This window comes from Eretmochelys imbricata, chromosome 5 (assembly GCF_965152235.1).
Source record: "Eretmochelys imbricata isolate rEreImb1 chromosome 5, rEreImb1.hap1, whole genome shotgun sequence".
Lineage (NCBI taxonomy): Eukaryota > Metazoa > Chordata > Testudines > Cheloniidae > Eretmochelys > Eretmochelys imbricata.
The window spans coordinates 75326639-75340131 of record NC_135576.1 but is presented as its reverse complement, the minus strand read 5'-3'; the positions used below and the strand labels follow the sequence as shown (position 1 = coordinate 75340131).

At 39.0% G+C, this 13493-nt stretch overlaps 1 protein-coding gene across 2 annotated transcripts in view; it reads left to right on the top strand.

Annotated features, from left to right (window-relative positions):
• The window catches only part of DTWD2 (DTW motif tRNA-uridine aminocarboxypropyltransferase 2), a 187305-nt gene extending 177214 nt beyond the window's left edge, over nucleotides 1-10091 (top strand). For both annotated transcript variants that reach the window (XM_077817355.1, XM_077817356.1), the window contains exons 5-6: nucleotides 1280-1408; nucleotides 6172-10091. In XM_077817355.1, the coding sequence (XP_077673481.1) occupies nucleotides 1280-1408; nucleotides 6172-6342 (300 nt within the window). In that variant the 3' untranslated portion in view covers nucleotides 6343-10091. The remainder of the gene's footprint in view (nucleotides 1-1279; nucleotides 1409-6171) is intronic.
• The last annotated feature ends 3402 nt before the right edge of the window (nucleotides 10092-13493 follow it).

The window sequence follows — 13493 nt, the reverse complement described above, 5'->3', positions numbered from 1 at the left end:
TAGGCCAGTAAGGTAACATGTTTTACCAAGTCAAGATCACCTATCTCACCATTAGATGCTGCCACAGTTGACTTGGCAGAGGCATTCTAGCTGAAGCTTTTTGTGAGGGGTCCTGAGTTTTGGAATTTGCTTCTCCCCTTTGGTCCGCCAGAGCCCAGATTTGTTAACCTTCTGGGCATGCCATAGAGTCCATCTTTTTTCTTACTTCTTGAGGAAGGCATGGGTTGAGATAGCTACATTTATGTGTGATACTTTGTTAATATTCATGTTGTGATTTTTAATTCATGGAATAGATACCCAAAGTACTGGATAGGAACCTACTGTAATAGTCTAAGAAATCAGATAAATAGAATATGTATGTCTTAGGTTTTGTGAATGATTTCTGGCAAACTAACTTATGCAATTTAGTGTAAGTTCCAAAATATGCAAATATATCAAGTTCTACGGCAAAACTCAAGAATGTGTGTTGGCATTAACATGTATTACTTTTCTGATTGTACTCCCTTCAGTGATTCATGTCGATCACATTTTCATCAATAACATTTTGTTGGCATAAAAAGCCAGGTCACTGCAAATTCAAATGTCACATTAATGAAAGAAAAGAAAAAAGGGCTTATAAATTCATAGATATTAAGGTCAGAAGGGACCATTATGGTCATCTAGTCTGACCTCCTGCACAATGCAGGCCACCAAATCTCACCTACGCACTTCTGCAATAAACCTTACCTTTGTCTGAGCTATTGAAGTCCTCAAATCGTGGTTTAAAGACTTCAAGGTGCAGAGAATCCTCCAGCAAGTGACCCGTGCCCCATGCTGCAGAGGAAGGTGAAAAACCCCCAGGGCCTCTTCCAGTCTGCCCTGGAGGAAAGTTCCTTCCCAATCCTAAATATGGCGATCAGCTGAGCCCCGAGCATGTGGGCAAGATTCACCAGCCAGATACCCAGGAAAGAATTCTTCTAGAATCAACTGTATATAGTGCTCAAATGTTTATTCCAACTCAGTCCAAATCCTCCTCTATTTATAAACCCATTGAAGTCACTGGGGCTAGTTTTGTGAGGAGTTTAGGATCTGACCCCTACACGGTTAATGTCTATGGTTATTCTTCAGCAGGTTCATTCATGTGCGAAGATATGTATAGTCTATGACAATTGGCTACCAGGGAACAAGACAGTAGAGAGGTATGAAGGCAGGTGATTATTAAAAAAAATAGGAAAGGAAAATAATTTGCTGTATCATAGTAATTGATTTCTTTAAGTTGGGTGTGTGTGTGTTTTTTCAGGTGCAATTGAAAACGAGCATTTCAAGTCAATATGTAATTCGTACCCAACCAACAAACACCTGCCTTTCTACACTTGAATGTGCAGCTATTGCCCTTGCCATCATGGAAAAAAATGATGGTATTCAGGAGGTATGTAATTAATTTTAAATGGATTTACTTTGGTAATGGAACAGTAGTGTGAAGCCAAGTTAGTTAGATAATAGTACCATATTTATCTTGAGCACCTTACACATTCGTTACCCAAAGACCTGAATAAGATCATGGGATGCTGCTGGTTGATTCACCTCAGAGACTAAGCAGAGGTAAGCAAGCAGCTGTCTGCTGATATTGTTCTGTTCCTTCCTTGCAGATCATATGCAGGTTTTACTAACAGACACTTGCATACCCATTACTGCAGCTGTCTACTGTGGACTTCCACAAAGCTGCATTCTCTCCCTCATCTTACAGGGCATCCCTGTCAAACACCATGTCTTAAATGCTAACAGTTTGTCCATGATACTTACATTCTTTGCACTGAACGCAAACTACACTATTTTCCAGTTACCACCATAACTAATTAGATTAGCTCCTTCACAATGTGGAGTTGGCTGAAGATAAACCTGGGCAAGACTTTTGGAAGGAAGTGGTGGGCAGAGGGAAATGTTTCAAAGTACCAGCTAGTGTCTTAACATCAACTAGGTATCTTTCTGAATCATTCTTCTCTCTCTCTGTGTGGGGTAACAGATTGACCTAACACAAGCTTAATTATTATGAGCGCAGCCCTTATGAACACACCCTCCCTCACATCTACTCTTTTTGACTTCCACTTTTCTGCGGTCTTCTTGTTTTTGTACCAAACCCATCATCATGGTATCTCCCCTAAATTCAAACTAACTGGCCTCACTCTCTTCTCTATCAGTCCTTTCTATTTTATTTTTTTTCCTTGCCCTCTTCTCATTCATCTTGCTCTCCTCTTGTGTACTCCTCACTCAGTCTGTCCTCTTATTCTCATCAGCTCCTTATCCCTCTCCTCCTCATTCCCCTTACATTCACTTTCTCATCCCATACTTCTGTTTCTCACTCCTTTTTTCCCTCCCTCTTTTGAGACAAGATGAGAAGACTAAATCTACATCTGTCTCTCCATCACTTGATCTTATATCTGTCTGTAAGGTACTCATACACTTCAGTTTTGAGTATAAAACAAATACCAATAGATAAGAGTTCAGAATTTGGCTCAAAATTAAGAAATAGAAAATGTATTGCATTTTTAAATAGTGTGGCAAACAGAACATGTGATGGAGAAGTGCATTCATTTCTAACTCACTTGGCATTCCCAATTGCCATACTTGAATATCCCCCTGTAACCAGGCATGGACTCACCCAGCATCGCCTCCTGCTGGTCATCCTTGGGAATAGCTCACTACCCTCCAGAACACCCTGTGCAGTCTGGCAATTCGCCTGTCACTGCTCCTCCCCTCCCCATGTCCCTTACAGACCCAGTGCCCTTTTGTCTGGGGTGCTACCCCTCTGGCAGTAACCCCTCAGTCTCAGGGTCTCCCCACCCAGGGGAACCCCCTACCCACTATCCCCACTTCACCTCAATCTTGGCTACTGCCAGTCCTCATTTAGCCCCGCTCCCTGGGCAGACTGCAGTGTATTAGCCACTCATCACAGGCAAAGGGGTTTGGACCTGTTGTCCCTGTAACCTCAGTACTTATCTGGCCTTACTCCTGGCCTGCAGCCTGGGGAGTTTCCAGGCCAGAGCTCCCCAGCCCCACTCCACCTCAAGTACTCGCTCAAACTCCCCAGCAGTCAGGCCCTTCTCCCTCTAAAGGCAGAGAGAATGTTACTACTCCTGGCTGCCCTGGCCTTCTTATACAGGCCAGCTGCAGCCTGATTGGGGCGTGGCCCAGCTGCGGCTACTTCCCCAATTAGCCCAGCTTGTAGCCCACAGCCCTCTTCAAGGGCTCGCTTTTCAGCCCTCCAGGCAGGAGCAAGGTGACTACCTAGCTATACTCCCCTAAATAGCATTTGTAGTATGCTAAATTACACTAATATAGCATGTTGTATTGAATCTTTGTAAATACTTTTCTTCAGATACTTCTTAATTCTGTAATTTATCAAAAACTACTAGGTACTAAGTACTGGGTTAAGCTGCCAGGAAGGTAACAATCCATTGCACTAATGTTTTTTATGTGTAGAATTTACATATTTATTGTCTCACCCATGCTGTTTTCAGTCTAGAAGATTAAGATTTGATATTTTGTAGCAAATGAAAATGCTAGTAAAATTTGCAGAGATTTCAGCCTTTTATCTAATTTTCATAGATCCAAAAAATTTTATGATTATTAAGATAATTAGTGATTCATGAGCAGTGAATGACATGGCAATCAGCATATGCAACCAAAGTTTTAAGCTAAATCTTCAAAGCTTTGTGCTTTGCACTCTGTTTCCTTTTTTAATGATAGCTGAAAACAGTTGAAGTTGACAGGATCTTTTGATCTTGTAAACCTTATGCTTGAAATATATTTCAGAAAATAAAGATGTATCCCTTTATTTAAGAACAAATCTTTGACAGAAATATTTAAATTGGGTATTTTACTGAATTGACCTGCACATGTATTGCATAGTTCCCTACATAATGAGGAGGAGCACAACTTCAATTTACCTTCAGTTGAATGTTGAAAGTTTTTTTTTTTTTAATACCCCCCAAAGCTGGTGTGATTTCATGGTCTTGAAACAACTTTGAGTCAGAAAACTTAGCAATTTATTGTTGATGGGGGGGGTACACCCTGTGAAACAGAAGTGAGCTGTAGCTCATGAAAGCTTATGCTCAAATAAATTGGTTAGTCTCTAAGGTGCCACTAGTACTCCTTTTCTTTTTGCGAATACAGACTAACACGGCTGCTACTCTGAAACTCAAGCATAGTCTCAGATAATCAGACATGCATTGCTGTATATCTTGTAAAACCATCCACTGTGGAAGCACCATAATTCATTTTTAAAAAGGTGTGTTAATGCTAGTTTTCTGTATCTGAGATCAGGACTGAATCAATAGACTGTTTCTACCCTTTAAAAATTACTAATTCAAGAAGAAAAATATAGTATAGCAAATAGAATTTGTTTAAAAAAGTGTGTTATAATCTACCAACGAGGAGAGAGAAATATTCCCATGACATGTATCTAGATGGAAGGAAATAGGGGCACCTGTGTGTCATAGGTCCTGATTCAGCCAAGATATTTAAACATGTAACTTGCTTTAAGTATGGGATACATGCTTATGTATATTGCTTAACTGGGGCCTGAATTAAGTCATCCTCATGCCAATGTGTCCTGTTAAAACTGTTGGAGTGAAGTAGACACTAAAAGTTTTCTAACTGGTCAGATGCAACTCTTTCCCCATGTCCTTGTATGTAGTAACATTTAGTAACTACAGAAAGGGTATTGGATCAAACTAAGCAATTATCTTTGTTTTATTTTTAAACAGATAAATGTTTTTAAATAGGTTTAAAATGTTTTCCTACAGTCAAAGCACAGCACTGGTGAACATTAACTCTCAGAAGACAGTGCTGATCCAATTCCAGACAAACAATTAAGAGTCCTTCATGGAAATCAGTTGAGCTTTTGCAGAAATGCAGAGATGACCTGAGCTGCCCTCACAGCTAGCTGGAAGATAAAATGCTTTTCTAAGCCTGCCCCACTGACCTGGAATAGTCCTTTAGTCAGAAAACGTGACCCCCGGGTTGCGTCTTTCTACTAATCAGCGTAAAACTGTCAAGTGCCCTTGGAGAAATTTGGGTCGTGACAGTTCTTGAGTTTGTTTATTCTATTAGGTCAAAGAATACCAATCAGACATTAGCCCTTGCATCGCAAGTTTTGATCCCACTGGTCTATGATGGAAGACTCTGTCAAGGCACTAAAATGTCCTCAATGTTCTCAGTCTTTTGTTGCTGGCACTGTAAAATATTAATGGTAATCAGCATTTCAAGAGAGATCTAAGAGGCAGCAAGCAGTACTGGGCCAAATCCTGGGATGTAGCTCATCTGCACAGAGCGTAGTTCAGGAGTTTTTTGTAAAGGTGGCTTTAAAGCCCATCTTTGCACTCTTTGCATCCTGGTCCCCACTCTACGCAGAGCTATTCTGGTCCCTCTGCAACAAATTAGGGACACTTAGGACACAAAACTTAGGGACACAAAAGCTGCTGGTAGGATTGGCATAGTACAGTAGATTACTAGTCATACTCCCTTATATCTGGGCTAGATGTAGCTCTATTACATATCCAGAGGAATCTCCAGAGAAGGGGGACAAGTGCATCCTTCATGGCCTGCCCATACCTTCCTTGGCTTGTCCCTTATCCGAGATATATCATGGGACCCAAGGATAGGGCTCACAATGTCCAGAGACATATATCTTCCACCTTCTGTATGTAGGGAGAGTCGCGTGTGGAGGGCCACTTCTGTATACAAATCAGGTCCTTTAGTATCTCACATTCCACTGCATGATAAAACTTGGTAAAATTTTATATTTTAATGACAGGTTTCAGAGTAACAGCCGTGTTAGTCTGTATTCGCAAAAAGAAAAGGAGTACTTGTGGCACCTTAGAGACTAACCAATTTATTTGAGCATGAGCTTTCGTGAGCTACAGCTCACTTCATCGGATGCATACCGTGGAAACTGCAGCAGACTTTATAAAGTCTTTATAAAGACTTTATAAAGTCTGCTGCAGTTTCCACGGTATGCATCCGATGAAGTGAGCTGTAGCTCACGAAAGCTCATGCTCAAATAAATTGGTTAGTCTCTAAGGTGCCACAAGTACTCCTTTTATATTTTAATGGTGATCCCTACACATAAAGCTTGGATGAAATGATATCTCCTAGACATATTTCAAAGCTTTTTTGTTTTGTTTTTCACAGACTATACTCCGCCCTCTTCAAGCTTTGTGCTCTTTCCAACTTCAGCATGGTGCCCAGATCCATCACAGCAAGGAGCATCTTCTTAAAAATGGTTTATATGACAAGCCCATGCCAAAGAATAAACGCAAGCTCAAGAGAATGGAACTCTTAGTGAATAATGTTAAGATCTAGAAAGACTGTACACACAGTAGTATGGATTTTTTTTTTTTTTTTGTAACTAACAAACACAGTTTGATATTGGATTGTTCCAAATAGCCATCCATATGGTAATAGACCTTTTAAACTCCTGTATTCAAGAGGCTTCCTGTCAATAATGCCAACTACGGTAATAGGCAGCATGTTCAGTTTTGTTGTTATACTAGGCCAGGTGTCTTTGTTCAACTGTAGAAGGGAGGAAAACTGCAGTGAATAATTTAGAGCTATGTTGTCTCTAGAGTCAATGTATGATCCCCATTAAGACTGGATAGATTTACTTTGGGGAAGCTTTTTCTCAGTACTGAAGAACAGGCATTCTTTTTAAGTAGGTAGTGGTAAGGGTAAGGATCCAATATTTGGAAGAATATTGAATTACTTCTCGGCATTTTAATTAGTAATTACAATAGGGTATAACTATAAATTCCTATATTAGTTAGTTAATTTGAACATAAGGAAATGTGATATGAGTATTTTTGTTTTAGTTTAGTGTGGCATTTATTTCTTATTTTACTAGTCTGTTAACTTGTTATAGATTTATATCCATATTATTGTGCAGTCGTACTTGCTTTGAGCCTCTCCGCAGTTTTCAAGGGTTTTGCTTGGCTGAGATATGCCAATATATTTTGTTCAGATTTTAATAAAAAAGAAAATATGGAAATGGAGCTAAGCTTTTATCTGAATTGTAGACCAGGTTCTGCACTCCATACTTGGGCAAAACTTCCCTTGTCTGTGTAAAACCCGTAGAATTTGGCCCAAAGAGTATATGCAGTATACCACATCTTGTTTAATCCCTTTGATTTTGGAATTTACATGTATTCCTGCAGAAGTTTCTGTTGAAACGGTTTCAGAATTGAGTAGTCTAGCCAAACTGTAAAAATATGTTTGCAGATGCATCAAATCTTGTGGCGAAATGATTCTCTTTTTTTCAGCAATCGTGGCGCTGCAGTGTTGCTGCCAGCAGTAGAAGCACAAGTGAAGACAAGGATCAGATATTTGTATTTGCGTCACGAAGCAGGTTTTCATGATGAAAACTAGTGATTTTAGGGCTTTACCACAGTGAAAACCTGCTTTATGAAACTGTGGTAGTAAAAGTGCCTAATCCCTGTCCTGACTAGTGGTTGCGCTATAGGTAGCAGCAGTGCATCTATACTGGATAGTAATTATTCTTAGGCCTTCTCTACACTAGGGTATTTTTCCCATAATTTATGACTGCTGCTACCACTGGACTTTTAAGTGGTCACCAGTGTTTTAACAACTGTGGATTTGTCTATATTAGGAAAAGAGATCAAGTTTATGTCAGGACTAACTAAGATGTTTGCTAACCATAACCTTTTCTGTAGTCTCGATGCAATTTAGACAAATCCCATGTCTGTGGCTAGCACTGGTACAGCTGAACTGGTGAGAGTGACAATGAGAAATTAGGAACAGAAAGACTAATGTAGACACCCTTACTGTAGAAGCACATTTTCTAGTGAAACAGGCAAGAATTCCTGTTTAAGGAATGGAGGGTGTTCCCACTTATCTTGCTGCTATTGTTTCAGTTTGCCTTGTTTCAGATTCAGTGGGACAGCAGTGCATCCTTCAGTTTACACTGTGAAGGTTATTTTCCCTAACAGAAGGGTTAAATATTTCTTTTCACAAAATGTAAGTTCACATTCTGGAGAACAGAGGAAAATCTGTGTTAATACTCTAAATTCACAAACAATTGAAGTCTAAGTGGATCAAAGAAATAGTCTACTTAATTGAGTTATAATCCTACATGAAGTACTTCAGTTCAGTATGTGAATTGAAGGTTTTTTTCAATTCTGCATAAGGGTCAAATTTTTGAATGTTTATATGAGAGATTTTTATTGATGTGAATAATCTCATTGATGTGGGGCTACTCCCATGAGTAAGTATTAGTTAAGTGAGTGATGTTTGTAGGATCAAGCCCTAATGTTGGACAAATGGATGTCTATTGCAGTCAAGTCTGCAGTACTGTCTGTACCATACTAGTAGATCACTATCCAACAGTTATTTTAAAAATGAAAAAAGATGAAGTTATTCGTTATGCTTCAGTTACTGGAACCCTACGATTTTACTTTCTTTGAGGATTTTGTAGTGTTCAATTTAACTGTAACACTAATTACATTATCTGGGATAGGCATTTAGTTGCTACAAAGTTGTCACATGAAGTTACATCAAAGCTGATCACATTTTTTTGTTCATTGCCATTTTACTAAGAACTAACACTTAATTTGATTAAAGCTGTTTTATCTTCTTCCTCTATGTTAAAATCCAATTCTGTTGCTGCAGTCCTTTCTTGAAAACCAAGCAGAATATATTCTCAAATAATATTTCTTCATGCCTTCTATTCCTTCTGAGCACCTTTTCCATTATTTTTTTTCTGGGCACGATGAAAAGTGTTTGCACAAAGACATTTAGGGCCAAATTTTCAGGTAGGCCTCAATCAAGTATCTTTTTTTTTTTTTTTTTGGTAGGCCTACTTTTTGCACCCACAAATAATTGGGTTTTAATTTAATTACAGGTACGAATAATAGACGTCTAAATATCTGATTTGTATGTGCAAAAAGGTGTATAACTATCACTTCTTCCTCCAATTTATTGCGGACCCCAAAATACAAGCAGAATTATTTGCAGATATAACATTGTGCATGTAAAGATGGAGGCCACTCTTGAAAACCTGGCCCTTAATCTATTATTCTTGTCAACAGAATTTTGATTGGTTCTATATACTAAATTGTTACTGTTTAATTTCAGTATTTTATGTTACATGACCGTGTCATGCAGGTTGATCAGTTGTAAGTTTATTTTCAGATTTTTATATTTTTGATGATACTGTATAGCTTTTTAAACAAAATTATATGTATTAACAAACATTTTCAGAATTTAACAATCTTGTCTTCAAGCCAATGGGGATCAAACTTGAAAGTGATATTTTAATGTATGACAGTTATCTCAAGAAAAGGTACTACCCAAATCTTAACTCTTTTGATTGTGAGAGAGCTTGAAGAGTTGTTACCTGCTTTCTGTAAGAAATTTTAATTAGGATAAGTTTATTTTGCATTTTTATTATTTGCTTTAATGGTCATCCACTTTTCATTTGTAAATTAGCAAAAGATTCTTGGGAGTTTAAAACAGCAGTCTAGCATAGAAGTGAACTTCTAAAAACATATTTCATACAGTGTATTTTCTTCTAATGTTTGTTGTTCTCCCCTTGTCAGCTTTGCACTTTTAAATGTTGCTGTATAAATACAGTCTGCCCTCTACGTTCCACTGAATCATACCATGGGGAATTGGTGACATTGCCGTACATATGCTGACAACATTGATATCAAACTTTGGTGAAAAAGATTGTAATGCCATAAAATACTGTAAAGTGACAAAGTTTCCAGTACAAGATGTTGGATACAAAAGTTGTATGTGATTGCAATATATTCATTTAAAAAAAAAAATAGGTATTTCTGAAGCCTCTTATTTTTATTTTCTCTTTGTAGAAGAATATTTCTAGAAAGTTTTCAAATTTCAAGATAAAGTTGGTCCAGGAAGAGCAGGACATGCTTTGTTACCTGCAGGACTTAATACCCATTGCATTCTAACATCTTACACATTCCAGGTGTTGTCAAAATATTAGAAAGCAGTTAGTGTTTCATTAGTTTTCTATTTTAAAAAAATGTTCATATGATTTGATAAAAGACAAAATTTTATTTTTAGACTAAAGCATTTTCTTCTGTATTGCTAAAATGGATTAAAAAGATGTTCATACTGTATTGTTTTACATTTCTAAATGAAAAAGAAATAGAATTAAAAAACTGAACTCTTTAAAAAGGTATCTGGGTTCAGTAATTTTCTTCTTGAGTAGCATGTGGAGTTCTTTAACATCTATATCCATACATTCACATAAAATACTTTATACTTTCCATTTACACATGATAAAACAAGATTATCATGACTGTATCATTAGTCCTACACAGCCAACACACATCACATAGGCTGCACCCACAGTGCAGTGTAAGACAAATCCTAAATCATGCCCTTGCAGTATGCCTTGTGTGTAAGAAGGATGCGTGTCAACTCCTGCACCCCCTTAGGAAAGGAAAGGGGTAGGTTTGGTATTGTGACCCATTGAAGGCTACATGGATCCCAAATCCCTGTATGTCAGAGATGGAGCAAAATAATTTCTATGCCTTCTGGTTGTGCAGCCTGCAATCAAGTTATGGTAAGATTTTTGTGGGGGTGAGTGAGTGGGTCATAGTATGGTGACAGGAACCTCAAAACATTGGAGTCATGTCAGCAACTGCCCAGTACTGTTCAGTAGGACAGTGTTGGGACTCTGGAACCCCTTGGAGTAGAGGAGGGTTCGTCACCAAGGCTACATGTATATAAGTGAGCGGCGAGTTGTGGGGTGCTGCTTCCACGACTGGGCTGTAGCTGGTGGAAAGCCTGACCTGTACCGCTATGGCCCTTCCTGAATGGTTTCTTCAGCATTAGGCTTGCCCTGGCATCTTTGTTTTATTTGAACAGAGCAGGCCTGCGTGACTGCTTTGTCTCACTGGTGTGGCTTTGGATCCATTAATGCTTTCTTTGGACCAACTTCTCTGTTTCTAGGTGGATGCTAAGGGTCAGCTGACCAGTGTCCCCTATATGGGCAGCTGTGTTCTTCATTGAAGAGCTGATAAACTATTACAGCCTAAGGTTGCCGGGTGTCTGGTTTTTGACCGGAAAGTGTGGTTGAAAGAGACACTAAAAAACAGACACTAAAAGTCCGGTTACCACGGGTTGGGGGAGAGGAGGAAGTGACAGCCTGTTACCCAGCCCTGGTTCATAGTGCCTGGACAGTGTATGCAGGCCAGATGCAGGATTGCACAAGTCCCTCTGAGCATGTAAGCAGCAATTCAGAGTCCTTACTACCTGTCCCAATGAACCATGTGCTCTTCTGTGGTACAGTGCAACTGTGTGGAGCAGGTGACAATTGTGACCATAATAACGAAACTCAGGGCCCTATCCTGCAAACAAGCACATGAGGGGCTATATACCTGAGTGAAATTACTCACATGAACAAGTGTTTGAAGGTTTAGGTCCTTGATGTGGATTTTTTTTTTTTAATGAAGGAAGAAACGCTATAAAAATACATACAGGTCTTTTGAAAAAGAACATGTAATGTAATGACCTGGGAGGATATGACCCGTGACAGGGGAGCTTGGCATTCTGCGACTAAGGAAGCAGAACGTGCAACAGAATATTGTTGTGCCACCTCAGTCGACAGCAGAAGGAAATGTAGACACCAGCATGCCCATGCAAGTTTCCTGAACCCTACATGTGGAAACTGATTTCCAGTCATAGTCGTACTCGAATATGAGCGACAGTCATTACATTACATTGCCAGTGTTTAAATATCATGTTCTAACATTACTTTTTGTGTTTCTAAAAATAGATTTTTCTTCTTTTAGTTTCATGTCTCTCTTTTCCCACAAATGTTGTAAGGATATTTCAAAATACAGTTCTGGATTAAAGAAAAGGTAAGTTTCTATGTAATTTTTAGATAGCTAAATTTAAACCTGCTCCAGTTCCACAGTTGTTGTTAATACTCTTTAATGAGAAAAGAAGTGATGCCATGGTGTGTAAATTTATCAAGTTATGATACCTCATTATTCTGGAAAACAATAATCCTCTAAGGGATTTAAATTTTACATGATAACCACTTCCCTGTTCTGTTCAGAGCAGGGGATAGGGATAGGATTTAAATGTGTGCTACATAACTAATTAACAGCATGTCATTTTTCATCTAAATTTACATATTTTAACCTGGACAGTGGACAAATAGAAAGCTGGAAGCAGTAATCAACAATTCTTCGATAAAGCAGTATTGTGGGGAATTCTAAGTTTAGATGAGAAAATCCAATTAAATATTTTTTTTTTTTTCTCACAGAAGTTTGTATGTTTGGACTGGGAGTAGTGTGACGGGGCAAGGCCAGATGGCTATAGAAAAGTAGTGGGAGATATATTAGCTCCAGGCTAAACAAATCTATCCCAGTAAGACCAGGATAAGTGACATGGCAGCTGCTCCAGATCAATTAAGACACCTGGGGCCAATTAAGAACTTTCCAGAAGGCAGGGAGAATACTAGGTTGATTGGGACACCTGAAGCCAATCAGGGGCTGGCTGAAACTAGTTAAAAGTCTCCCAGTTAGTTAGGTGGGTGTGCATGTCAGGAGCTGTGGGAGGAAGTTGTGCTGTTGGAGAGGCTGAGTAGTACACACCATATCAGGCACAAGAAAGGAGGCCCTGAGGTAAGGGTGAAGTGGAGCTTGAGGAAGTGAGGGCTGCTATGGGGGAAGTAGCCCAGGGAATTGTACATGTCATGTTTCTAAAAGGTCAGCTACCATAGCTGATACTATTAGGGTCCCTGGCCTGGAGCCTGGAGTAGAGGGTGGGCCTGGGCTCCCCCTCTCCCTTTGACCCCTGATTAATCACTGAGACTGGGAGACAACAGAGACTGTGCAAGGAAGGATAATTTCTCCTCACCTCCCTTGCTGGCTTATGATGAAAATGGCTCAGTAGACTGTGACCCTTGTCTCTAGAGAGAGAAGAGTTACGTGGAGGGTCACAGTGAGCCTCTGAGGCTAGCGAAATCTGCCAGGAAATGCAGGACCCACGGAGGCAAGGACAGAGCTTTGTCACAGTAGGTAAAGCAGGTTATGACTTTTGGTTTTTCACTTGAGTATAATTACACAGTATAGAAACGTTGTCATAATTTTTAATTAGAACACATTATTAATGGATTTGCTAATGGAAGGCAGTGATAGTCAGTGATGAGCTAAAAACTGAACATTTGTAATTTGTAATACTGATCTTTTCCTGTGCAAAGGATTCAGTTTCCAAATGTAATTTTCTTTACCTATTTTTAAAGGGACAACAACTGGTAGTTAGCATTAAAATTGTCATTATATAATGCAGAAAGCTTCTTGGATTCTTTTCCTTCTTTGCTTTATATTGTTAATGTTTTTTAAATATACTGGGTTGTTTTTTTTAAAAGGGCAAAATTCTCTCCTGTGGCCCAGTTGATAGACACAGCTCTAGTCCACATATATCTGCATTTTACTGGAATTAGGATATGTAATTCAAGA